The sequence below is a fragment of the Nannospalax galili genome, unplaced genomic scaffold (genome assembly GCF_000622305.1).
Source record: "Nannospalax galili isolate Female #2095 unplaced genomic scaffold, S.galili_v1.0 scaffold72, whole genome shotgun sequence".
NCBI classification, from domain to species: Eukaryota; Metazoa; Chordata; class Mammalia; order Rodentia; family Spalacidae; genus Nannospalax; species Nannospalax galili.
The window spans coordinates 6,236,789-6,263,858 of NW_008336933.1; the positions used below are offsets into that span (position 1 = coordinate 6,236,789).

At 41.1% G+C, this 27,070-nt stretch overlaps 1 protein-coding gene across 6 annotated transcripts; it reads left to right on the forward strand.

The window, feature by feature from the left end:
* Eef1e1 (eukaryotic translation elongation factor 1 epsilon 1) lies at window positions 1-27,070 on the forward strand. 6 transcript variants are annotated; one of them, XM_029562848.1, is made up of 5 exons: window positions 1-157; window positions 4,202-4,402; window positions 9,600-9,695; window positions 23,595-23,685; window positions 26,882-27,070. In XM_029562848.1, the coding sequence occupies exons 1-4, from the start codon at window positions 71-73 to the stop codon at window positions 23,658-23,660; spliced, it is 450 nt and encodes a 149-aa protein (XP_029418708.1). In that variant the 5' UTR covers window positions 1-70; the 3' UTR covers window positions 23,661-23,685; window positions 26,882-27,070. The 6 variants fall into 6 exon arrangements, with proteins under 6 accessions (XP_029418708.1, XP_029418706.1, XP_029418709.1 ...); XM_029562846.1 differs by lacking the exon at window positions 23,595-23,685 and adding an exon at window positions 26,239-26,326; XM_029562849.1 differs by lacking the exon at window positions 26,882-27,070 and adding an exon at window positions 25,170-25,185.

The following is a 27,070-nucleotide window of genomic DNA, read 5'->3' on the forward strand; positions in this document are numbered from 1 at the left end:
CTTCCTTGTCCGCCAATGCCGGAGGTCCCACCCGTCCAGGTCCCGCCCCCGCCAGGAGCTGGGCCAGAAGATGGCGGCGACCGCGGAGTTGAGGCTCCTGGAGAAGTCTCTGGGGCTGAGGAAGGGGAATAAGTACAGCGCTCAGGGCGAGCGGCAGGTGAGGAGTGGCGGCAGCTGGAGAACGGGAGGGCGGCCGGCGGCGGAACCCGCGCGGGGAGAGCCGCGGCTCGAGCGGACGCGACTCCCACGTGTGTGTGGCGGCGCGGGCTGGGAACCAGGGACCTCCGCGGGCCGCGGGGACTTGGCCTGGGCCTGCAGGGACGAGTCCGCACCGTCCAGGGAGCAGAAGGCCGGTCCGGGAGGACGCGGGCCGAGCCGTGGCTTCTACCCCCGGGACCCCGCCCTGCGCTCGCCGGCCGTTTACAGGGAAAGCTCCCGGCGTTCAGTGACGGCCCGCGAGCCGCGGGGACACGGACACCCGGACTCGCCGGTCCCTGTGACTGGCTGGGCCCCAGGTTGGGGCACAGTAGTGCGAGCTGCGTGGCTGGCCTCGTGGCCGAGAGAAAGACGAATGGGGGAAAGACACAGGGTTCGGTGGAGAGAACGAGACGGCACCCAGCGAGGGGCACCTGGCCGGATTGGAGGATCCAGACTTCCTAGGCTGTGCGAGAAGATTCGCGTTCTCTAAGGCGTAGGTCGTGGACAGAACGCGCTAGAGGAAGAAAATGGTTGTAGGAATATTATCCTGGATGTGTGTGGGGGCGGGGTCGTATTCCAGATCGATGGCTTGGTTTTATTTTTGGCCTTAACTTTTTTAAATATTTGGTCCAGGTTATAATTTTGCCCAGAAAGTAGCAGTCTTGTGGGTTTCCACCTAAGTTAACCTGACACCTGGAAAGGTTAAGTGACTCACCTATGCAATTGATTGGCAGAATGGAGGGCTTTGGCGCTGCGGTGGCTAGTCTTCCCAGAGTAAAGTGCTCTCTGCTCATCCAGTTTCCTTCTCATCAGCCACTACTCCCTTGCTTGGGTAATAGGTTTGTTTGGCTTTTTTTCTTTCAAGGAAACAGTCAAGAATCTTGCTTTTGAAGAATTTGTTATTTATTATAAGGGACAGACATCAGTAGTTAATTTAGAACCCAACAGAACTTTAAGGGGGGGGGAAAACTGAGGCGTGTTGAAGGAGAGTTTCTATAAAACTGGATCTTTAGTCTTCACTGAAAACCTGGTGTGCAAGAGGTTCAACTTTGAAAGACATGGCAAAGATTGGCAAGTTTGGGGGCAATAAATTGACCAAAATGAAGACTGGTGAAATGGAAGGTAAACCCAAGATGGAGTTTGAGACCCAGATGTGAGGTCTTTGAGTTCAGAATGTGGTTTTAGTGTCTTATTTAATGAAAACTTTTTTTTTCGAAGCAGGGTCTCCCTGTAGCCCCAGCTGTCCTGAACTATGTAGACCAGGCTAGCCTTGAACTCACAGAGATCCTTCTGCCTCTGCCTCTGCCTCTCAAGTGCTGGAACTACAGGCGTGTGCCACCATGCCCTGCTAATGAAAACATTTTTACACTGGGCCACAGTTTGTGTGCCCTGAAAGGATAGAGATATGAAATTGAGACATTTGGTGGACTGATAGCAGCAGTATGCCAGCCTGAAGGCATTCTCAGCAACAATTCCAGGAATAATTACAAAGTGAACACAGTCCAGAGATCAGTCATAGGAGAAGGCTCCTTTATAGTAAGTCAATACATTGCGATATTATTCCATTGAAAGTGGCTCACACCTGTGAATCCTAGCACTAGGGAAACAGGATCACCAGGAGTTTCAGGCCAGCATGGGCTACAGAATACGATCCTACCCCCCTCCTCCAAATGATTACTTTGAAGACCATGGAACCCTAAAATTGATATGAAAATAATTAAGTGTCCGGTGGTAATTCCTGCATAAGAACTGTGTATGTTAAAATTGTGTGAAGGGTAAAGAATGCGCGTCCAAGCCAACAGCCATGAGATCACATGCCTTGTCTGACAAGATGTATAGATTAGATGGAACTATAACTGGGGATATTTGAATTAACATGGTAGAGTTGTGAACTTGTTTCTACATATGGTCTTTGTAAGCATATTCAGAAAAGTACACTGATCTCAATGATTTACTACTGAATGCCCAGGTAACCATCCCTTTGAAGAATAAAACATTAAATACCAATACCCCCCAGCACCTTCTATTTTGTTTTTTTTAAATGAATGTTTTTACAAGAAAGTTCCTAGTGATAGTGAGATTCCGACTTCATTGAGTGCAGTGAGAATTCAAAGAGGTAAAGAGTGGGAAGGGAAGGTGTCTTTGCCCTGCTTACCATCTAGGTAACCTTTGAATCTGTCTGTGAAGCTATTTACAGATTCTCATTTTTCTGTTGACACAGATGTAAGTCCAAAAGTGCTCTACGGGTATAAATCACTGTATGGACAAGATACTGGATCATGGCTGCACAGAGCAGCAGGCTTCCAAAGAGAATAATCCTGTGGATAACGCTTCATTTTCTTAAGTTTCTCATGATGCTTTGTGGATTATGAAATGTTTATATCAAGAAATTGTAAGCTGGGGACTAGAGAGATGGCTCAGTGCTTAAGAGCACTGGCTGCTCTTGCAGAGGACCCAGGTTTGATTCCCAGCACCCACGTGGCAGCTAACAACATTCCATAACTCTAGTTCCAGGGGATCTGACACCCTCCGTGGGCTTTGCATGACACAGGTACACTTACGTACATGCAGGCAAAACACTCATACACATAAAATAAAAATAATAAAATATTTCTTAAAAAAAGAAAGTGTAAACTGATGGCAGTTCTTTCGTTTTTTGGGTGTGGTTGTTTTGGGCTTTTTGAGAATGGGTCTCCCTCTAGCCATAGTTGACCTGAAAGTCACTTTGTAGACCAGACTGGCCTCAATCTCACAGAGATCCACCTGCTAATTTACAGTTCTTAATGAGATCTCTTCAAAAGCAGACCCTTCCTACTGCTGTTGTAATATGGGGAAGTTTAAAAAAAGTTAGATTCCTTTAAGAACATTCACCTTTCTAAAACAGTGTGGATCATCTTTTTCTAACTGCCTGTTATATTTTATTTCCATTTCCTTTTGAAATGGAAAATGTGCTTATGAGAAGTTACAATACATTAAGAAATTCCAAATATTCTCTACTCTTGTAGAATTTATATTATATAAAAGGCGAACAAAATCTGTTCCCTTTGTCTCTTTGTAAGGAAACAAAATTGGTTTTAGGCAAAGTGAGCTTTCTCAGCCCTTGTCGCTTTTTTGTTGATAGAAGAGGGGGACGCATCTCCCCACGGTGCCAGTCCTTGTAGTTTAGGGTTCTGGTTGAGCAGTGAGATACCTGACTGTTTTGGTTGCATGAAAAGGTGACAAACATCACTTCAGATGGGAACATCTGATTGCTGGTGTAAACATCTCTAGCAGGCTACTCCCCTGTGATGATTATGGAGACTTCATGAGAGCTGCTTCAAGAAAGAAGCCAGGATGACTGAGACACCACTCCACACAGTCCCCTCAATACTCAGTAGACATTGCTTAAGTAAGAAGTAAACTTTTATTGGTCAGGGGATGTGACTCAGTGGTAGAACACTTGTCTATCATGTGCAATGTCCTGGGTTCCATCCCCAATACCACAGAAAATAAACTTATTTTACTAAACTGCTAAGATTTTAGATTTTGGTAATACCGTGTATCTGATTTGTCTGCATAAGTTTTTGGTTTATGAGTGAGGGTAATCTGTTGGTTTCTTGTTTATGGTCTTTTGAGACAAGGTCTTCCTATGCAGCCTAGGCTGGCCTGAAGCTTGTAATCTTTTCCCTTGGCCTCCCAAGTTCTGGGATTGCAGGCATGTACTGCCACATGTGGCCAAGTGTGGGCAGCGATTTAATGGGCTTCTAAATTTCTCATAATGTACATTCCTAGTTGTAAATATTTTGTAGCATTTAATGGTTTTTGCAGTGTTCTTGCCAATTACATCATTAAGCGTGTTATTAAATTATAAATCCTATGACCATTTTCCTAGCTTTCATTTGTATAATTTAGTGTCAGGTAGAATAATTTGAAGAAAAAATGAGGATTTTAGTAATTCCACTTAAAATCATGATGGTCTTTGTTTTTCACATTTTATCTGAGGGTTTTCTTTTTTTTCTTTAAGACTCCAGTTCTACAAACAAACAATGGCCCGAGTCTAACAGGACTGACTACAATAGCAACTCATCTAGTCAAACAAGCCAATAAGGAATACTTGCTGGGGAGTACTGCAGAAGAAAAGGCCGTGGTTCAGCAGTGGTTAGAATATAGGATCACTCAAGTAGATGGACACTCCAGTAAAGAAGAGATCCACCCTCTGCTGAAGGTACCATGACTATCTCTGTATAGGCTGTGGTGCAAGAGCCAGAAAACAGAAATCCTTCCCCAGGGTCCTTAGCTGAACTGTTGGCCTTCTTTACCTGTTCCCTTTTGCCTCAGGAAATTTGCATCTAATTACCCCAGCCTGAAATAGACTGCTTTCTCCTGCACATCTGCCCTCCTCCTGCACATCCCAGCTCTCATACCTCTGCTCAGACACTTCGGGATTGTACTCACTCCTGCTTGTACTCATTCGGCAGATGATGCAGCACCTCCTTCTCTGAAGTCAGGTGCCTTGTCTTGTCCTTCCTAGAACTGTTGTCATCAGTGGTCATTTTGTATGATTTTTTTTTTAATGTGATGGCTTAATGCCTGCCTCCCTTGGCAGGCAGCCCTTAGTTCTAAAAGGCAAAAGTGGTTTCTCAGAGACAGGGGAACTCAAAATCTTTAGGTTGTGGCTTAAAAAAAATTGTCTTATGGATCTGAGAAACCTCACCTTTCCTGTCCTTGAGAATCATTGCATTAAAATGTTTATTTTTTTACAGAGGTATCAAGTTAGAATACTCTATTGAAACAAAATATCAACTGAATATGGCTATGGAGATACCAAGAATGAAACCATGCCAAGTGGGACTTTGTGAATTTATTTATGTAACACTAAGGCAGGTTTTTTTGTTTTGTTTAGTTTTTCAAAGACAGCAATCATCCAGACAGTTTCATTTTGTTTCAATTATTCCACTGTTGGACAGAGTTACTGTAAGTTGTATAAAAAAGTTTTCCTTTATCACTTTGAGGAGAACAATTTAAACTATATTCTGGTAGACATAGTTAGGAGAACTGTCAGGAAGTAAATTGTTCCTCTTTAGATGTGTTGTGACCAAGGCTTTGTTCATACCATCCACACTGATGCCCCTCAGGGTCCTGCCATACCCCCAGTGTGTTTCCAGAGGGAGGCAAGCTTGTCTTTCTGCAAAGTGAATGTGAGATTTCAGGCAAATACAGGGCATCTTGTATAGTTTTCTAAAGGGAAAGGGCAGTATAAAGGGCTTCGTTCTGAGAAATATGTATTGGGTTTATAGGTCCACATGCATACCAGATTTGATGTTACATAGAAGTAACTATGAGTTACTGGGATGTAAATGTTCAGATGGGAAGCTGACTGGAGGTGTTAGGGTTGAAGGGTGATGTGTAGAGCGGGTAATCTGGGTTGTCTTCCTGTCTTCCTTGTCACACCCTCTGTTTATAGACGTATAAAACAAACATAAACTGTGAGTGCAAGATTTGGGGCCATGTAAACATAGGAAGAGAAAAGGGTTGTTTTTGTTTTGTTTTACAGAGTGCTATTTCAACTACATTTTTATTTTAAAAGCAATCAATATTTATTACAGAAATTGAGAAAATACAAATAAGCAGATGCAGACATTTGAACATTTGTTAAGAAAGAACTTGTTTTGTGGGGGGGGGCTGTGTTTTTTTGTTTGTTTCTGTTTTGTTTGGGGTTTGTTTGTTTTTTGAGACCGGGTCTCCCTGTAGCCCCAGCTGGCCTGGAACTTGCTGTATAAACCAGGCTGACCTTGAACTCACAAGAGATCCACCTGTCTGCCTCCTCAATGGTGGGATTAAAGGTGTGCACCAAGAATTTGAATGCTTACATTCAGTGCTAAAAAGTGTATTAGATCCTTTTGTATTCTTCCACGCTATTTTATGTGTACATATGTATAGTTTAAAAATGAGTGTCCGGGGCTAGAGAAATGGCTCAGCAGTTATGAACACTGGCTGTTCTTGCAGACCTGGGTTTGAATCCCAGCACCCACATGGCAGCTAACAACTGTCTGTAACTCCAGTTCCAGGGGATCTAACAGCCTCTTCTGTCCTCCACCAGCATTGCATAACATGGGTGCATTTACCTACATGCAGGCAATACACGCACACACATAAAATAAAAATAATTTTTAAAAAAGATGAATGTCCTCTAAACACAGTAACATGTTATGGTTGTTTGTTTACTGTCTTGTGAACATTGTTTTATGTCAGTAAATGCACTCTCCTTTTGATAATCCAGGTGTCCCATCAGAAGTATACCACAACTTAAACCACGTGTGCCATATAGTTTCTTAGGAAACATTTGAACACCTTCCCATTTGTTTTCCTCAGGCTAAATTCCTGCAAGGGAAATTGCTACAGGGAAAGCAATCCCTTCCATCTGAAGAAAAGTGTATTGTTAGAGTGTAGCGGGTATCAGCTACCTCTTTTAACTTCAGTGTTACTTGCTTCTCCTTTACCACTAGTTTCATGGTCAAAACATGGAATTACTCATGAAATTGACGTGTCTGTGCTTATCTATCAGACACCAGCTCTTATTTAAATAACAGTCCTCTGAGAAGTTTTTACAATGTTTGTTTTGAATTTTTTTTCCTTCAAAAGTACCTATTGGCTATTAAAAGAACTCAGTACTTAACTTGTATCTTGATTTACTTATCTGGTAATTATTTTAGAACGAATTCTTTCTGTATATACTTGATATACTCTTTCAAATTGGTGAGCATCGTGTCAGCAAGTAACACAGCTTTCTGTATCTTTTAAATGGTGTTTTAAAACTACCAAAGAATGAAATTGCTGCTTTACCTTCTCCCTCACCCAGAAACAACTCAGAAGGAATCAAAAACCTAAATATAAGAACATCTATGAAACTCTTAAAGAAAACATTGAGGAAAGCTTTCTACTCTTGGATTTGACACTAATTGCTTGATTTGACAAGGCACAGACAACAAGAATAAATTAGTCTTCGTGAAAAAATTTCTGTGTATCAAGTGACAGCAGTACAAAGGCCTCCTGTGAAATGGGAGCAAAATTTAAAAGTCATTTATCTGATAAAAATGGGTCAAGGGGCTGGTGGTATAGCTCAGTAGTGAAGTGCTTGCCTAGCATGCACAAGGCCCTGTGTTTGATCCCCCACGCCAAACAAAAGAGAAGAGCTACCAAGATGACTCTGTGGGTAAAGGTGTTTGCTGCCAAGCCAAGCCTAAGGACTTGAGTTTGATCCTGGGACCCACATGGTGGAAGGAGAGACTCCTACAAGTTGTCAAGTTGTCTGGCTTCACATGCTCCATGACAAATTGCCTACATATACAAATTAAATAAATGAATTAATGTATGTATGTATGTATGTATGTATGTATGTATGTATGTATGTGGGAAAAAAAGAACAAAACACTTGATTGAGCATGTCTCCAAACAAGATTATGAAAAGATGCTGAAATGACACTTCATTATTGAAAAGCAAGTCCATTACAGTGAGATGCCACCTGTCGTTAGGATGACTGCTGCCAAACCAGAAATAAAAAAGAACACCACGGCGGACAGAAGATCATAGGGTTGGGGAGGGTGTGGAGCATTCTAACCATTGTACGTTGTTAGGGTACAATGGGGGTTTAAATGATGCAACTGCTCTGCAGAACAGGATGACACATCCTTAAGATGTAGAGTTCTCGTGGTCCGGTAATAACATTCGTAGATAAATATCCAGAAAAATTCAAAGCACTGTCCCCAGGAGATACTTATATTCTTGTGTTCATAGAAACATTATTCACAATAGGCAGAAGGGAAGATGATCTGTGTGTGTGTTCACAGGTGATCGAGCAACAAAATGAGTGTACATACTGTGGGATGTAGTTTAGCTGTAAAAAGGAAGGAGACTGATACATGTTATATCATGGATGAACTTTGACATCATACTCAGTAAAATAAGCCTGTCCTCATAGTCCACATATTCTGGTTCTGTTTACGTGAGGTATCTAGAATAGCTGAATTCATAGAAACCTCATGCAACAGTGGTTACCAGAACTCAGAGGGAAGGTAAATGAGGCGTTGTTTAATGGGGGAGTTTTAGTTTTGCAAAATGAAAAGCTCTGGACAAACACACTTAACTGTACTGCCTCAGCCTCCCAAGTGCATCTGAAAGGTATTAGGCAGTAATTTGTGTGTGTGCCTGTGTGTGTGTTATATGCATTGTACCCCAATTGAAGTGTTTGAAATAGAATAGGTATATATGTGAATGTATATATAGAGAGATCTTGTAAAAACCAATAGTAGACGTCTCTGGAGAAATAGAAACTACTAAGATATCTTTCCCATGGGGAAAGTTTTAACATGAGCATGATTTTTTTTTTTTTTAATTTTGCATGTGTGTAGTATGTGTGTATGTGCCTGGTGTTGTGTACACGTGCAGGTGGAAGCCAGAGTTCAGCCTTGATTATCTTCCTTTATCTTCTCAACTCTGTTTTTTGAGACAGGTTTTCTTGCTGAACCCAGAGCTCACGCTCACCAGTTGACTAGAATGACTGGCCAGAGAGCTCTGGGAATCCACCTGCCTCTGCCTCTCCAGCACTAGGGTTATTGGTGGGTACTGCTGCACCCAGCTTTTATGTGGATGCCAGGAATCTGAACTCGGGTCCTCATGCTGAGTTATCTTCCCAGCCCCAGTGAGCATGATTTATAGTGCTTTTAAGAACAAAGACCCGAACTGTGATATGATCATAGGTGGCACTCTATTTATTTATTTATTTAAAATGAGACTTAATAGTGTTCTGGGTTTGAATTTTTTTTTTTTCAAGATGTTTGGCATCTAATTTGTGATTTTCAATGATTTTTTTTTTTTTTTTTTTTTTTTTTTTTTACTGTGAATGGGAGCATTTCCCGGTATTCTTTCTCCAGTTGCTTGTTATTGGCATATAGAAAAGCTACTGATTTTTGTAGACTGATTTTATAACCTGCCACTTTACTGAAAGTGTTAATCAGCTCTAGGACTTTTTTGGTGGAACTTTTGGGATCTCTTAGGGATAGTATCACTCACTATGTACACCAGGCTGGCCTTGAACTCACAGAGATCCGCCTGCCTCTGCCTCCCAAGTGCTGGGACTACAGGCATGTGCCATCACGCCCAGCAAAACTGTATTGATGTAAAACTTCTTGTGCGTTTCTGACAGGGTTTCACGCTGTACTTCCAGGCTGGCCCCAACGCACAGCAATCCTGCCTCATCCTCCGAAGCGCTGGGATTACTGATGCGAGCCACCATACCCAATTTAAAGTTTATGAAATTTGGTCTCGGCATTTTTCTTTGGGATAGCTTTCTAAATGTTTTAAGCCATATGCTGACAGCTTCATTGTTGCTGTTATTAAATTAACAATTTGTTTGTTTTTCTAGGATCTCAATTCCTATCTTGAAGATAAAGTCTACCTTGCAGGATATAACTTCACCTTGGCAGATATCCTGCTGTACTACGGCCTCCATCGCTTCATAGTGAGTATTTAGGGAGTTTGGGGTTTTTTTCCCCTGTGATAGAGTGACTTTTTGAAACTATCTTGAATTTAAATCGAATCTACATTTTCGACTTCTCAAATAAAAAGATGAAAATTATTTTTAGAAACAGTATCTTACGCAGAATCATGGCCCACGACCCACTGAACAGAATTGCTTCCTCTTCCTTGATGCTTTCTTCTCGGCCTTCGCTTCTGCCTTTCTTCACAGCTGCTGCTCCTGTCGCCACCCTTTGGATTTGTTGTCTTCATCCTGCTCCACCTCCAGGTCTCAATGCCAGTGGCTGTCTTATGTGTGCCCTCTTAGAAAAGCTCCTTCAGTGTCTTGGCTCCCAGTCCTCACAGTTCTTTTTCCTTGCCGTCCACTCCCCCCACCCTCTACCTTCCTTCAGCCACATCTAACTGTCATCTTCAGCTTCTTTGTTCTGCTGTATAGTTACTGCCCTGTCCCTGTAAATCGTACCCTGGGCCAATCCACATAAATGTCTTTGTTCCTGTGAATAAGCAGAGCTCTGTTTAGAAACAGTGTCTTAAGTTCATGCCTTCTTAGATCTTTTCTTCTGCCCTAAAGGTTCTCTCAACTCCCTGTTACCAGTGTTTTTCTTCCTTTGTGGGAAAAAGGCTGCATGTGATTTTCTGTTTCTCCACCTCATGCACCAGTTAGATCTGGTGTTTCCAGCCTGCCGGGTACGCCTCCCTTGTCTCTTCCTTCCTAGAATCCCAGGTGACTTTTCTCAGAGCTCCAGTGACTAGTCTCATTGCTAGTCCATCTGAAGAAGACATAAAAAGGTGACCTAAGTGAGATGAGGCCAATGGCTACTAGACCATTGTCTCCTAAGACTAGGTTTTTTCCCTTCTCAAAATAGCTAGGTAGTTCTTCCATCCCTCCATCGTAAAAATTGACAGCATGAAAGACTGTTCCTCCTGCCTCCTTGCCAGACTTGTGGCTGTCTTTCTGTCTGAGCAGTAATGTAGCCCCTGAAGTCTTCTGGATACTGGTCTTTTCTTTGTATTGCTCTTCTCTCTTGCATCCTGGTCCTAACCCGCCTTCCTCTCAAGTTGATTTGTATTTCTTCAGGCATCTCTCTGCTGTACTTGTGATTCCTTGCCTGAAGCCCTCAGACTCCCAAAGCACACTGAAGTGCTTCCTGTTTCTGTTTGACCCCCATGGAAGACTTCATTCTAGTTCATTTCTCTTGGACTGAAACTGCTTCTGAAAATATCTCCATCACAAACTGCCTGAGTCAGAGATTGTGGATATTTGTATTTGTCTGACAGTTCCTGGCATTCATTTATATAGTTAGTCATCCATACATTAAATAAATGTTTTGAACATTATTGTGTACTTTTCAGGGAATTAAGTACATATACACAGCTATAGACAGATCTTACTCAAGTGTCTTAATATGTAGAGATGCCTTGGGGAGCTGTAAGCTACCACAGTAATAGATGATAGAGTTACAGTTTGCCCTCTGTGTCAACAGCTTGAACCAGCCATAGACTGGAAATACTGAAAGGAATTGCATCTGTACTGACACAGACATTTTCCTTGTTGTTCCCTGAGCGGTACAGTGTAACTATTTATATAGTGTTTACATTGTGTTAGACATTACAGGTCATCTAGAAATGGTTTACAGTACACAGAAAGCTGAGTACAGGTTCTGCCGTATATGACGCCACTTTGCATAAAGACTTGAGCATTTTAGATGTTGATATCTGTCAGTATGGCACAAACCCGCTGCAAAATCCAGTGGCTATCAAAGATCCTTAGTCCTACCACTTAAGCCATAATTCCTTAATTTGGATTTACTTAGCTTTATTAATTATAGCTTTTATTAATTATTCCCTAAATTAGGATTAGTGCTCACACCTGTAATCCCAGCATTTGGGAGGCTGAACCAGGAGGATTGCCACAAGTTCTAGGCTAGCCTGAACTACATAGTGAGTTCCAAGATAGTCTGTGCTACAGAGTGAGACCCTGTCTCCAAAAAATAATAAATAAAAAATTATTTTTCTCACATGGTTGTATTGGGTTCTGTAACATTACTGTAATGGCCTAGTTGGGTTAATTTGTCACAAAACTCCCCATTAAAAGCTTAAATTATTTATTAAGAGCCTACCATGTGTCCACTATTCTGTATTTGAGAGGGACACAAAAGAAGCATAAGTCTTTATTTTTAAGGAATTATTAATTTCATTGACGAGATGAACTGTTATACATAAAAGTAATGAATTTGACTGCTAATTTCTGTTCAAAATATAATTTGACCTCTTAAAGTGGCAGGTAATGGAAGAAGAAGACTCAACAAATATCTGCAGAATTGGATTGGCCTTTGGCCCACCAAGGGAATTGTCATTGTTTTATAAAATTGATGCTTTGGGCTGTAAATATTTCTTATGCATAGAATAGCCATATGACTTCTGAACCGAAAACAGTACTGTGGGCTGTAAAAGGAAGCTATGAACCACACTGCTCGTACCACAGAGTGGAGCGGGGAATGTTCCCTGTGCTTGTAATGAATATGACTCATTCAAACAAAGCTAGGAGACCAGGAAGTCAGTGTCTAATTTCTCTTTGTCCCCTGCTGGCTCTCAGCACAGTGGCCTGTCCAGCTGCAGCCTTGTGAGATTAGCAATGTTTAGTATTCTGCATCCATTCATGTTCCTATTTAGATTGTATATATAGTAAAATGTAATCTCTAGTTATGTTCTTCAGTATAACTGCAGTAATTATATTTAAATGTAAAGAAAGTTTAATTGGAGCTGAAGTACATCAGTACACAGTGGCTTTATTCCATTCTAGGTTCAAAATGTTTTAGTAACTTTTCGAATTTAGAATGATGACATGGCACAACTTACCTCATTTCAAAGGGAAAAAGGCCTCAAAGGTAAAGAGGATTTGCTGCTAAGATGTCCGAGCATATCCCTCCTGGTGGCAAACTAGCTCGAAGGACCCATAACTTAAGTGAAACTATGCTACAGTGATCCTGTTGTCTTAGTTTCAGGGACAGTTTGTGTCTCCAACAACAGAGTTGGTAGCTTTATATGTATTTAACATGAACATGTTTTTGCTTTATTTAACATGTGAAAGTTTAATATTAAGAGAAATGTGTGGCAGCTATCTGCAGGCTGGTGACTGTTGACTAGGGCCTAAGAGGTAAGGATGCTTCCTGTAGCATCAAGCTGTTATTAAGAAGGAAGATTTCTCCCATCTAATTTTTTTTTTTTTAATGACAGTGAAGTATAACTCTTGCAAACCAAGTGTATGTATTTCCCTCTATACTGGCTTATGCAGGTCATGGGTAGGAACTTGTGCAGCCTTTCTCTGCCAGAATTGTAAACACAACTGTAATTCCATAATGCAAAAATATTCCTAGTCCCACCAGCACAGCTTTTTACTTATGAGTCAGGTGCCTTGGAAGCCATTTGGTTATCAGGAAAATTGGAAGTTGTTCCCTCAGTTCTGAGTATTAAAATAACGTTACCTTTGTCCTTAGCCATTTGCACTAGGTATTTTTTCTATTCTGAAATATGTATCCTCTTTATCTGTAGTAACCAGAATGTTGTGATTAAAGATACTATGGTTATCTTTCAAAGCAACATTGTGATCTGGGTGCTGTCATCTGTCACCCCATTGCTCCCCAGGGTTGATTTGGCTGATCTGGCTGGCTAGGCAGGTGTCCCCTTCCTCCCTCAACATACCACATCCATCCGTCCCAATGCTGCATGCTCGGTCAAAGAGGACGACCTTCCCTGATAGAGGAGGACCGGGCTTCCGTCACGGATATCTGAGTAGGTCTGCTCCCCTACTAGAACCTCCAAACACACTTCTCAAAGCAACATTGTATAGAATAATACAAAAATCATTCTTGCTGGGCGTGGTGGTGCACGCCTTTAATCCCAGCACTTGGGAGGCAGAGGCAGGCAGATCTTTGTGAGTTTGAGGCCAGCCTGGTCTCCATAGCGAGTTCCAGGACATCTGGGGCTACAGGGAGACCCTGTCTCAAAAAGACAAATCATTCTGTTGACCATTGCTTTGGGTTCACGCAAGTCAACGCATGTATGTTCTCCCAGTCAAAGTACAAGCAGTGTTCACAGACCTTAAGAAATAGGCCTCAAATACTAAAGTCTTCACAATGACAGGGTTGCACCGTGGCGTTAAATGACATCTTGTTAGGTTGGTTATGAATATATGTGGGTGTATTAAGTTAGGTGGGGTGATGCGAAGTCTAGGCTGGCCACCTGCTTGTGTTCATTGTTTTTTTTCTGCTTAGTTTGCTTTGGCAGTGTATTGATCTTTGCCTTCCTTCATTCCTTCACTTAATGTTTTATATTATTAAATCCTTAATATGTAATCAGCACAATGTATAAAACAAAACCTTTAGCAATCATGGAACCTTCAGGTCATCAAATAACCCCCTGGGTTGTTCTGTTTTAAGCCCAGTTTAACAACTGTGGCTGAGGAAGTCTGACATTGCGTCTGTCTTAACCTCCTTGTGGCATGTTATGTTGTGCTGTCTTTGTCGCAGTGCTCTTATTGTAGCTGTTGACTATGACCCCAGTGACTCACTGCTTTCTTCAGCAATTCCACTAATAGATAGTCACTGTGAACAGACAGTGTCTTAAGATTACTACACTCCTTTGTGGTGCTGTGTCCTGCTGGCCCGTAAGATTGTTATCAGCTGAAATGCATTGGTTCTGAGACTTGGAGCAATGGTGGAATATGAGGGTCTTTGTCAAGGAAAGAAGAAAAAGCTGCCAGTTAGCCCAGAAGTACAGGCCATTTGGACCTTCCAAAGGCAGTCTGGGGCCAGGAGAAGGGTGGAAGACTAGCTCCAGTGCTGATCTGAAAAGGGTGTTTCTCATGTATCTTAGTGGAAAATATGTGATTCAGAATGTTATCTGTTTGACTTTAGGTTCAGAGTAATTATGGAGTTCCAGTATAAACAAAAATACATAGGAAGACACTGGCCCACGGACCAGTAGCAGGAAGTGGGCTAGAGCATTTGCAGTGGGTTTCCTCCATAAAGAAAAAATATAAACTAACGAGATGGAGATGATGGAAAGCCAATGTCATAAGTGAAATAGCCCAGGGATCCCATCAGAAGTGTTCTAAAAAATAGCAAAGTTTGGTAAAACAAAAACTCTCATGCTTACTTTGTTGACAGTAACTTCATATGCAAAGCACTTACCAAAGAGTAACAGGGGACTTGTCAAGGCCAGTCATAACAATCTCAGACTCAGATTCCAGAGTTTAAGCTATGGAAGATGTTAAGATGATGCCCTGGTCCTTTCCTGTGTATAGAGACTCCAGGTGTGAATAAGTTGGCAAATACTTATTTTGGCTGTGTGATCATTGTTACTATTTTAAATAATAGACCTGGTAACAACAAATACTGGTTCCGTATGTTAGCAAACCTTCTAAAATGTAAATATTAATTGTACGTTGCCCTTCTCACCAATTTCAGAATCTCAGTGTACAAGCTGAACATAGACCATATTATCATTATTTTACTGTATTATTTCATTCTGAAAATTATCCCACAAAATAGCTAAGTAGAGGTTTTTGGGGTTTTTTTAATGAAAGAGCTCTGGAATTCTAAGAGAAAGGTAAATTTGAATCATTTATTTATTCTTTCATTCGATCATTTTTGCCATATGCTGGGGATGGAACCTAGGGCCAGTTTTCAAGGCAGTAAAGCACTTACTTAGATACAGCATGCACAAGGCCCTGTATTCAACCCTTAACACAGAAAATAATAATAATAACTGCTTAGATTTTTTTTTCTCTTGAAGGCCTTGAAGAAATTATATTGATAAAGTTTAGAAAAAGAACAGAAGAATTAATTCATTTGCAAAATTTTTCAGAATATTTGAGTATAAACTAAGCTTTTTCCACAAATGATGGTTAATTGTCTCCTATGTAAATGCTGCTCCATTGTTTCAAACCTAAAAACCATACATTCTCTTTTAATAAAAATTAAAGCTTTCACACTAAAAAAACAAGAACAGAAAGAAAAAAAAAACCAACATTCTTACCCAGTTTTCTTGTCTAATACTTAGGGTTTTTAAAATCTCCATGCAGTGGATTTGCTCCTTTATTGTAGACTAAGTTATAGTTACAGCTTTCTGATAACTAGTCACAGTCTTACCATTTCAGACAGGTAAATGCATTTTTATAATTTGCTATGGCAGCTTGAGTATATGACTTCAGTTTATGTGAAACTTACATTTTTATGTAACAGAAACAGTGAAACTTCACAATTTAAACTGAGCTGATAACTAGAAGTTCAATTAAATATTGATTGAAAGATGCTGTCTACTCTTTTATTGTTAATGTTTTGTGTTTTGTAGTAATTGCTACATACTGAAATAGTTTATCCTTCACTTTTGTTGGTCCTGTGACTTGGTAGCTATTTGCCTACCCGCACACATACCCAGCCTCAGGACACATCTCACTAAAAGAGCCTCCAGACATGCAGGCCTGGGAGGGGGTATAGACCATGTCCAGTTGTTTCTGTTTATATTTTCTTTGTGTTACAGAGACTCACACAAAGAGTGAATTAATAAATGTTGAAATAACAGTAGAAGGGGCTATCCACACAGGATCATAGCTGCCAGTCACTACTGGTTTTCTCTTTACTGAACAACTTAATAATTCCAAAACTTGTCTTAGAGAAAGTCACCTGCTTTGGAATCTGAGCCGGGGGATTGATAAGCGGCTGAAAGATAGACACCTTCAGTTTTTATTGCATTTTTCTGAGATAGTGAGTGATTTGAGTCACTGCTGCATGCATTAAAAGACAATGATCCTTATTGCACACAAATGTAGACAGCATTTTGTGCATTTACTCAGCCTCCTTTCTAAGCCATGCACTGCTACAAAGAGCCCTTTCTTAACATTACGCTGTAACCACTTGAATCAAGCAGGTCACTATCTTCCAAGAGGTTTTCGCTCAGAGTTGAGCAGAAAGGTAGCAGTAGTCTCATAGTCTCAGTCTCTCTCTCCCTCCCCCGCCCACACTAGCTGTTTAGATGTGTGTATTTTTTTCTTTAACATAATGTTCTCTTATTAAATACATACAGTGCCAAAAAAGTTTTTCCTTTTTGGTAAAACCTATCAGAGAAAGGACCATATCTTAGTCTTTTGGAAGCTCTTCCTATCCCATCTTTTCCGATAAAGTTAAAAAATTCTTTGGGCTTCTAAATTCTACACAAATGTAGGTTTTGTGTTTGTGGTAAATTTAATATTTTCCTAGAAAGCACATCTGGTTTTGAACTGAACATTAGAATATTAAGCAAATATACTGCTTTCCCAAATGTCTGTAACTTTTACTCCTATCTAAATATGTTGGCTTTTGAAAACCACTGGGGGTGGGAGTGAGGGTGGGGTTCAGTTTCTGTCACTCATTGCCTGGTGTTGATAGCTATGTTTATGTAAGATAAATATTATACGTGTGTTTTTAATCTCTACTTAGGTTGACCTGACAGTTCAAGAAAAGGAGAAGTATCTTAATGTGTCCCGTTGGTTTTGTCACATTCAGCATTACCCAGACATCAGGCAGCACCTGTCTAATGTTGTCTTTATCAAGAACAGACTATATACTAACTCCCACTAGAAGTTCTCCTGCTGTGCAGAAGCAAGATTGAAAATGTTGTCATGAAAAGTGTTAGACCATGGTACTGCCATTAATTAATACAAAGTCATTGTTTCTTTGTTGAAGTTGGTAGAATTTTTAAAGTGTAAACTCAAGTCTCAATGTTTTATTTGTTCTTTAGTTGAAGTTTTGCAATTTTTTATGTAAAAATTCAACTGCCATCAGACCAAGTCATGATCAAATTATAAACTACTTTGTTTTTATAGGTGAGATTTAGATTTATTTTAATAAGAGTTTCAAATCAGTGGCTTAATGTTAAAAAAAAAATAAGTCATCTTGTAGTGGTTCACATACTTGGTAGTTATTCACCTTTTTCATATATTTAAAATTCATTTTCCTACTTTAGATATTTGCCATGGTTTATTAAAACCTATGATTAAATTATGCTAAAGATTTGGAAAGGGAAGACATGTATTCTTAAAATATTTATGTGAACTAGTAAATGTGGTTTTAAAATTATTGTTTCTTTCTTTCTTGTAGTCAGTATTTATTTTGATAAAACTCCCTAATCCCCATACCAAAAAGGAAGTAGAATAAGAAACATTCCTCTGCCTGGCATTGGCAGCCGTCCACACAGGCCTCTTCACGTGTCCTCAGAGGTCAGTAGTCTGCTGTCCTGGTTCCTGAGATCAAGGTCCTCTGTTTCCCTATGTTCCATCCTTTTACAGTGCAGGGCACCCAGCAGCTTAGTTCATGGTCACTCTGTTGGGTTGAGTTGGACTCATGAGGTAGCTGCTCGGTAAGGTCATGCAGCAGAATGTCTTTGGGTCCCAGAAATGGGAATAAGCAGGGATTCTGAGCCATAAGCTGCCTGGACATAGTAGCTTCCTTCTCAAGCTGGCTTCTGACTACAGCATGCTGGGAGTGATATGAGTCCTTCTCCAAAATGAGGCTACTGTGAACATTTCAGATCACTCATCAGAGTGACCCACAAGCTTGTGAGGACTGAAACTTTCCAGTCGCTACTTGTAATTAGTTACTGTTCATGTTGCTGTGACAAAACATCTGACAAAAGCAACTTAGGGAAAGAAGGCTTTATTTTGACTCACAGTTGGAGAGAACTCAGCCCATCAGGGTAAGGTAAGCAACAGTAGCTTGAGACAGTGAGCACACTGTGTCCATAGCAGGAAGCAGAGAGATGGACGCTGGTGCTCAGATCATTTTCTCCTTTCTAAGTAATTCAGAACCTTAGTCCATGGGATGGTATGGGCCACATTAGGGTGGGTCTACCTATAATGAATCCAGTCTAGAAACTTCTCACAGGCATGCCTAGGCTTTGTCTCTTAGGGGATTCTATATCCTGTCAAGTAGACAGTTGATACCAATGGCCACACTAAGGTTGCCCACATCTATGCTGGTAGAGTTCACTGCATTTCTTTCTCCCTTCTGCTCTCCCAAAGAAAAGTCTGCCCCTCCCCTGGCTGTGGGACTGCAGTGCCTGATTGCTGTTGGTGTTTTCTTTCTTTCTCTGCTATCACACCAAGTCTCCAAATGTTAGAAGGTCCCAGTCTGTATGTCCAGTTTTCAGTCACCACAAAGTGCCACTATACACCAGTTCCTTTAGTTCTTATTGAAGTGCTGGCACCTCACTCCAGCCTTCTTGCAGAGATTTAAAAGCCTGTGTACGATTCCCTCTTTTCATTTTTATCTGACCCCCAAAGTAAGGGAAACAGCTGAGGCCAGATTGAACGTGGCACACTAGGAGCTTTCAGAGACTTGTTTTGTTGAACACTGACATGTGAAGGAGCTTCAGTTACTGCACCATATTCTAGCATATTCTGCCTGATAATTGAACAAAATTTTAAACACTGAAAACTAAGCCTACAATGGGTTCCTTGAGGGTAAGTAATTGGAAAATAAAAATCATTCAGGAAGATATTTTAATGAAAAAAATAAAAACAGAAAGCAACTTCCCTAAACATTTGTGCTAGCCAGCTTTCTATGTTGTGAGAAAAACCAACTTAAAGGAAGAAAAAAGTATTTGCCTCATTCCTGAGGTTTCAGTCCATGATCACTTGGCGCCATTGTTCCTGAGCCTATTGTGAGGCAGAACACTATGGTGGATAGGGTGTGGTGGAACAAAGTGGCTTACCTGATTGGAGCCAGGAAGCACAGAGATCAGATGGAGTCCCTGAGGACTGACCCCCTTCAACCAGGTCCCACCCCCTTAGTTTCCATTGATTCCCCGTAGCTTATGACCCCATCAGTGAATTAACCCATTGGTGAGGTCAGGGCCTTCACTGATCCAGTCACTTCCCAAAAGCCCCACCTCTAAGCACTACTGCTGTGAAGACCAATCCATCAACACCTGAGGAGACATCTTAGTTAGTTCCAAACCATAATCGTGTTCAATAAAATAAGTGTATTTGAAATTTCTAAGCTATCCATGAGATGCATCTGAAAATGAGACCACGTATGTGTGCTCTTCTGAAAAGTGGATCCCTCTTTCCCACCATTTTCTATCATTCCCAGAAGCCTGCTGCACTGACCATTCAGTGAATGGTTCAAGTGTAACTTTAGCACCCACCATGTACTAGCTAGGCTTTGAGACTTGAGGATAAAAACACACCTTTGCCCTTAGAGATGTTACAGTTCCACCGCCGTGATCAAATTCCTGAAGCAGGGTGCAAAAAGCATCCTTTGGGAGGCTTCCAGACTCCAGCATTCTTTGAAAGTAAGTATTGGATATCATAACTGTGTTCTGTACTGGGAACTTTACGTTAATTTTATCTTGTGTTAATTTAGGAACTAAGGGGGGAAGACTCAGCCACATGCTAACCAGTGCCTTAGTTAGACCATGGTGGAATAGATGAGAATTGGAGACAACCTGTCACCATATTATTCACTGATGCACCTGCTCTAGTCAACTGCATGTCCACGTGGCAAATTTCAGGAACAGATAAAGAACTCCAAGTAGGGAAGGATTGTTCTTCCGCCACGGATCTATGAATTCGTTCATTAATTATAATAAATACTAGTTTTAAATAGAAATAATAAGAGCAATATAGGAGGCTGGAGGGATGGCTCAGTGGTTAAGAGCACTGGCTGTTCTTGCAGAGGACCTGGGTTCAGTTCAACACCCACATGGCAGCTAACAACCATCTGTAACTTCAGTTCCAGGGAATCCAATGCCTTCTGACCTCGGGCATTATATGACACAGGTGCACTTACATGCTTCATGCATCCAATACATTCATATACTTTTTTTTTTTTTGGTCTTTTTTGAGACAAGGTCTCCCAGTAGCCCCAGCTGAGCTGGAATTCACAGAGATCTGCCTGCCTCTGCCTCCTGGGTGCTGGGACTAAAAGCAAGGGCTACAACGCCCAGCTCATAAACATTTTTTAAAAAATTAAAAAATAAGAGCAATATAATAAAAAAAAGACCATTTTTTCATAGGCTCAGTTATGCCAAAAGCATGAAATTCATTTAAGCACACCATCCAGTTGGCAAGGGATTATTTCACTAGGGTTTTCAACAGACATAGTCATCCACCACCATTTGTCTGCAGACATGTACACTCCAAGAGCCCTCAGTTGATTCCTAGAGCCATATACCAAACCCTGTATATACTGTGCTTTTTCCTATATGTGCATACCTGTTATAAAGCTTAATTATAAATTACATACAGTAAGAGAAACACATGATGAATAAAATAGTTATATACTTAACACCACAACCGTTAATCTCACAACTGGGACAGCTTTGTGACCAGTGGGCAAGTAGACTATACAGCATGGATACCCTGGACAAAAGAGATGATTGGCATCAGGGCAGAATTTCATCGTGCTACTCAGACTTGTACACAATTTAACATGAATTGTGTATTTGGACTCCCCTTGACTGCAGGTAACTGAAACCATGGAAAGTGAAATCTTGCATAAAGTAGGACTAGTGTACATGAGAACTCTTGTTCTTTACTCTGTGTTTAACAGGTAGCATGCAAACCCTACAGGGACAAAGGCATGAATTACTCCCTGTTTAACAGGCACCATACATTTCCTACAGGGACAAAGGCATGAAGGTAGGCACAAAATGAGTGAGAAGGGTCCCCCACTGCCAGCACATCATCCTCAGTGCCCCTTTAAAACATATCTAATTCATGAGATCCTTTCTGGAAGTCTGTTCAGAATAGCTTCACGATATGATAAAAATTTAAACATAAACTATTAGGAAAGGGTAGAACGCTTATAATCAGTTTCACATACATTACACCAAAAGATAAAGTATACAACTGTTTGAGAAGTAGTCAAATCAGCATTACTGGGAAATGTAGCTTTTTCGGTTCTATTTTCCCCTAACATTTGACTTCATTCCTTTAAAAAGAAAAGTTAGATATTACATGAACTTTAATATTAATCTAACTTTGGCAGAGATGTGATTTAATGGATTAGAGCATTTAGCTTTTACCCCGGAGAGCAATATTTCTTCTTTCTCTCCATAATTAGATAATCTGCTGCTCCCCATTACCAGGGCACTAAATTTTGAATTCTCTATACACCTGAGCAGGCTGTTACATATCTGGCCATCTTAATTTTAGTATTGATTTATGGAAGCTGAGTTACATTCCTAACTCTTCCTGGAGCTCTGGGTGAATTTTATTGCAAAAGCAATGGGGAGAGAGTCACTATCATATATCTCTCTTGCTGGGCAGAGCTTTTAGACACACAAGGGACTCCATACCCCACTGTTCCATGTCGTGTATGCTGGATTTATAATGCTGTGAAGCCCAGCTCTAGGGTTACATACAAGCTTATCACAGATGAGATGGAGAATTTGATTTTGCAATAATGATTACTTGTTGCGGAGCCCACATTCCTGCAGGCTCTGCCTCTATTCCCAGTACTGCAGGTGAATAATACTAATTCCAACCGCTGCCTATTCTAGCAAAGCTCATCTTTCACTGATGAGAGGAAGGCCAAGAGAAGGTAGATGGAAAGTCGAGAGATGTGAGAACTTGACAGTTTTTGCCATCATGTCTCAAGCCCCTCTCCTTCCAATGGTCCTAATTCCTTTAGGGATATTTTAATTTTTTAATTTGTGTTTTCTTGTGAGGGGAATAAAAGCTTGACATCGTTTCCAGCTCAGTGGGTTAATTTGGTGGCTCCTTCGTGCTGTCTCTTCTGCTTCAATAAGGCCAGGTTCCCAGGGCCTGCCTGCTGTATTATGGACCCTGCAGATTGGCCTGCAGTTCCTGCCAAGTGTCATCTGTCCTTGCAGGCTTGCCTTGAATAAGATTTATTCTCCCTCACATCATCTGCTTCAGAAATTTGTGTCTGGCAGGCCTGTCTGTCCACGTTAAGCTTGAACTGCAATAGTCATACAACTAATTTGACAAGGCATAGCTTTAAACAATAAGGCCCTGGGCTTGCTTTGACCAAGACAAAAACCTTACAACCCCCAATTACAAATTCCGAAGCTCCTTTGGGGCAGTCTGTGAACTGCACAGTTAGTGTAATGCAAGTTATCCTCTCCACTTGCCTATTCCTCCTAACCTGAACACTTACACTCCATGTCTTAAAAGTCCTTAGAGACTTGACTTTCAGACTGGCCTCTCCAGTTCCTGTTTTCAGCACTTGAGCCCTGTCAGATGGATAAAACAATTCAGTATAGCAGTGTTCCTTACCCACACGGGTTACACTCAGACCTCCAGTGGATGCCTAGAATCCAAGGTAGTACCTATGTTAACTTTCCATTACCGATACTAAAATGCCTGAGAAAATCGACTGCAGGAGAGGATTTATTGTGTTTTACAGCTTTGGAAGTTTTAGCTCATAGTCCATTGAGCCCATGACTTTAGCGCCTGAGGTGAGGCAGCATATCATGGCTGGGAGCATGTGAGTCAGGCTGCTCACCCCATGGCAAAAAGGAAGGGTTTGGGAGAAAGGAAGAGGAGAGGAGGGAAAGGGAGAAGAGAACAAACTGAACCCCAAAATTTCCTTTAAGGACATGCCACCAGCAACCTAATGACCATCCCCAAGGCCCCACTGTCCCCACTCCCCAGCACCTCCCAATAGCTCCAAGCTGAGGACACGTGGGCATTTTAGGGACATTCCCAGACCCAGACTATGGCAGTACTGGACCTTACACTGACTGTTTAATATATATATATATATATATATATATATATGTTTGTTAAAGTTAAATTATAAATTGAGAACTGTCTTTTCTGTTACTGTGATAAAATACCATGACTAAAAGCAACTTAAGGAAGTGTTTATTTTAGTGCATGAAAATGGCCTCAATGTGGTGGGAAAGATATGTCATCATGGCAGCAGGAGCAGGAAGCTGATCACAGGAAGCAGAGCGAGTGACAGGTAGGGCAAAGCTATAAACTCTCAAAGCCCACCCCCAATGATGTATTTCCTCCAGCAAGGCTCCACCTCCTAAAGGTTCATAACTTCCCTAAACATTACCACCAACTGGGGACCAAGTGTTCAAATACATGAGCCTATGGGGGACAGCTCTCATTCAAACCACCACAGGTACAGTAAGAAATTAACAATACCTAATAATAGAATAATTCTAACAATACATTGTAATGAATTTAAAGCATAAAATATTTGTTTGTGGGACGTTGAATATATTCAAGCTGCAGTTGACCTGGAGTAACTGAAACAATGGAAACAAACCACATTAAAAGAAATACTGCAGTCAAGGGGCTGGAGAGATGGCTCAGCGGTTAGGAGCACGGACTGCTCTTGCAGAGAATCCGGGTTCGATTCCCAGCACCCACGTGGCAGCTCTGAACCGTCCTTAACTCCAGTTCTAGGGGAATCCAGAGCCCTCTTCTGACCTCCGCGGACATTGCACGACACGGGTGCACTCACACACATGCAGGCAATACACTGGTACACATAAAATAAAAATATAAATAAAATATTAACATTTTTTAAAAAAAGAAATACTGCCTTCTGCCCTCATCACCAGATGCTTGGGGAAGGAGTAACAGACTTTGCACTCAGCAATGGCTCTCTGACTTTGGCATGGAAGCCATCTGGGGTGTCTTCAAACAGATCGCCAGGCTCCCATTCAAGTTTCCAGTTTTACAAAATCTAGGGTAGGGTCTGAGAATTTGTGTATCTAACTGATGCTGCTGGTGTGTTGACTGCCCTATCAGAATCTCCGTTACACCTGTCAAGGCTACAGGCCTCCAAGAGTTCATGCCTCTCTCTCTCTCTCTGAATAGCTGGACCAAACCTTTTGGGGTTTTTTGTTTTGTTTTGTTTTTTTCCCAGCATGGCTGGGATGACTGAGTCACTCTGCTCCTTTCAACATGACTGTCAAATTGCTGGCACCAAGAAGCCTTGTGATGCTCATGCACAGCACGCTGCTCTCCACATTGTCAGATGTGTTTCCTGAACTTCCAGAAGCTAGTATGTACAAATTTGCACTTTTGATGTTTTAACCTAGTAGTTTCCACCAAAATGAATAAAAAGCAAGTCAAATGGGAACTATTACAGAGGAAATTTCATGCAGTGGATTTGAAAAATGTAAATTTAGGATTCCTTGCCCCAACTCTATGTCAATTATATTTATCTTTGATGGGTTTAAACCAATGAATGAATTTTATTTATTTATTTTTTTACTTTTTGAGACAGGGTTTCTCTGTAGCCCCAGCTGTCCTGGAACTCACTATGTAGTACAGGATGGCCTCGATCTCACAGAGATCTGCCTCCCTTTGCTTCCTGAGTGCTGAGATTAAAAGTGTGTGCCACCATGCCTGGCCTAAAAATGAACTTTAATTTTGCTCTCAATGAATACATAATTAGTGACCTTATTTATTTGTTTATTTGTTCAGTGTTGAGATGAACCCAAGACCCGCAGCATGCTAAACAGATGCTTCACCAATGTGCTACATCTCAAGCCCATTTTATTGTTTTTTTAAGCTTCATAAGATTCAATGTGGAGTTATAGCAAATAATTTTCCCTAAAGTCAGAACTTTGCTTCTACTAAACTCACAATATTTTCTTGAGTTAAGTAGACTCTCAATAAACATAAACGTTGAAAAAGATCTCTATTTATATGGTTAAATTTGTAGGTGATACTGATTCTCTGAAAAATGATCTTATGTGGAGTATTAGATGTGAGAAGAGCTAAATTGCAAAGCATTAAAATGGCTGGTGAGATGACTCAGTGGGTAAAGCACTTGCTGTACACGCTTGAGGACCTAACCTCAGATTCCCAGAACCATGTAAAGCCGAACACAGTAGTGCACATCTGTGATGCCTGGACTTCGGTGAGCAGGGAGGCAGGGAATTCCCCTGGCTTTGAAAGCCAGCTAGCCTGGTGTATGCAGCAGCAAAAAAGACCCTGTATGAAACAGCCCAAGGCTATCTGCCAACCTCCACATGTGCACTATGGCCAGTTAGTGAGTTGAGTGGGCAGGCATCTTCTAACTATGCTATGACCGTGACATTTTCCTGCCTCTTTCTTACTAACATTTCCTCTTTGGGATGATTTCTTTGCTCCCTTTGCCTATTCAGTGCAGCGACTTAAGTTCTGCAGTAAAGAATATGGCTGGGTTTTGTCCGTAACCCTGTGTGTTTTTGGACCTATCCAGAAACAGGCGTATCTTTGTCATTCATGGTTGATCCAAGAGCCATCTGAGTTTATGCTATCAAGATGATTGAGGGTGGACTCTTAGGTGTGGTCTGGCTAATTACATAAAATCAACCATAGGATTAGAAGGCTAGGGCTTTAAGCCACATGTTTCACTCCACTTCTGGGGAGGAGAGGGAGCTGAAGTTCAATTACATGGCCAATGATTTGATCAGCGATGTCTATGTAATGGAGCCCCAATCAAATCTCTGGACACAGACACTCAGGTGAGCTTCTTGTCTGCTAACTATCCACCCATGTGCCACAAGAAAATGAGTTCCTGAAGACACGGGGCTTTTCCACTTGGGACTCTTTCAGAAGAAGAAAAATCCTCCTCTGGTGGATTTTTATAATAAGTAAGTGTAAATACAGCCCTTTCCTAAGTTGTGAATTATAAAATCTGAAGGGGGCCTGGGAACTCTGGAGTTTGTGGTTCAAGTCTATAATGTAGGACATTTGCAGAGGACCTCTGAAGTCTGTGACAGCTCTAGATAGTCAGTGACAGAACTGCATTGCAATTTAGCAAATATTAAATGGTGTTTGCTACCTGCCAGGTAATGTAAACATCCTAAAATATGAATCCACTTGGTCCTTATGGCCATCCTTTGACATTGGTCTTTTTCTCATCCATGAAGAGGCTAAATAACTGTGACTTGTCTGTGGTAGAAACAACTACTTGTGTGTATACCTCTGTGTATGTGTTTATAGGGGGTAGGTAGACAATGGGGAGGGGAGACTGTGAGAGAAGGTAGAAATAAAACACATTGACTTTTTGCATGCCATATACATTTTATGTGTTTCCATTAAAAAACATATAACATGTATTGAATCCCCATTATGTATTCAGCACATGCTAAGAGCTGGAATACAACAGTAACCAAAACTAATCCTGTCTCTTTCCTCCCTCACAGAGCACAGTTTCCCAGTGGAGACAACACCAAGTCAGAACACACTACTTTTCTACACCTGTTGAGTGTAGCCAGCTGCTTTGACAATCCACATGATCAGCCTGACCTGTGAATACCGAATTATATTGTATGATGTCACTGAATTGTGTTCTCTGGGATGAATACATTCAGCATAGGCCTCTGTTCCTTTCA

Excerpts from the sequence above, each read along its gene's own strand:
- Eef1e1 (XM_029562846.1), top strand. The coding sequence starts at position 71 with ATGGCGGCGACCGCGGAGTTGAGGCTCCTGGAGAAGTCTCTGGGGCTG. Across the intron at positions 158-4,201 it reads GCGCTCAGGGCGAGCGGCAG|ACTCCAGTTCTACAAACAAA; the intron begins GTGAGGAGTGGC and ends TTTTTCTTTAAG. Across the intron at positions 4,403-9,599 it reads AGATCCACCCTCTGCTGAAG|GATCTCAATTCCTATCTTGA; the intron begins GTACCATGACTA and ends TTGTTTTTCTAG.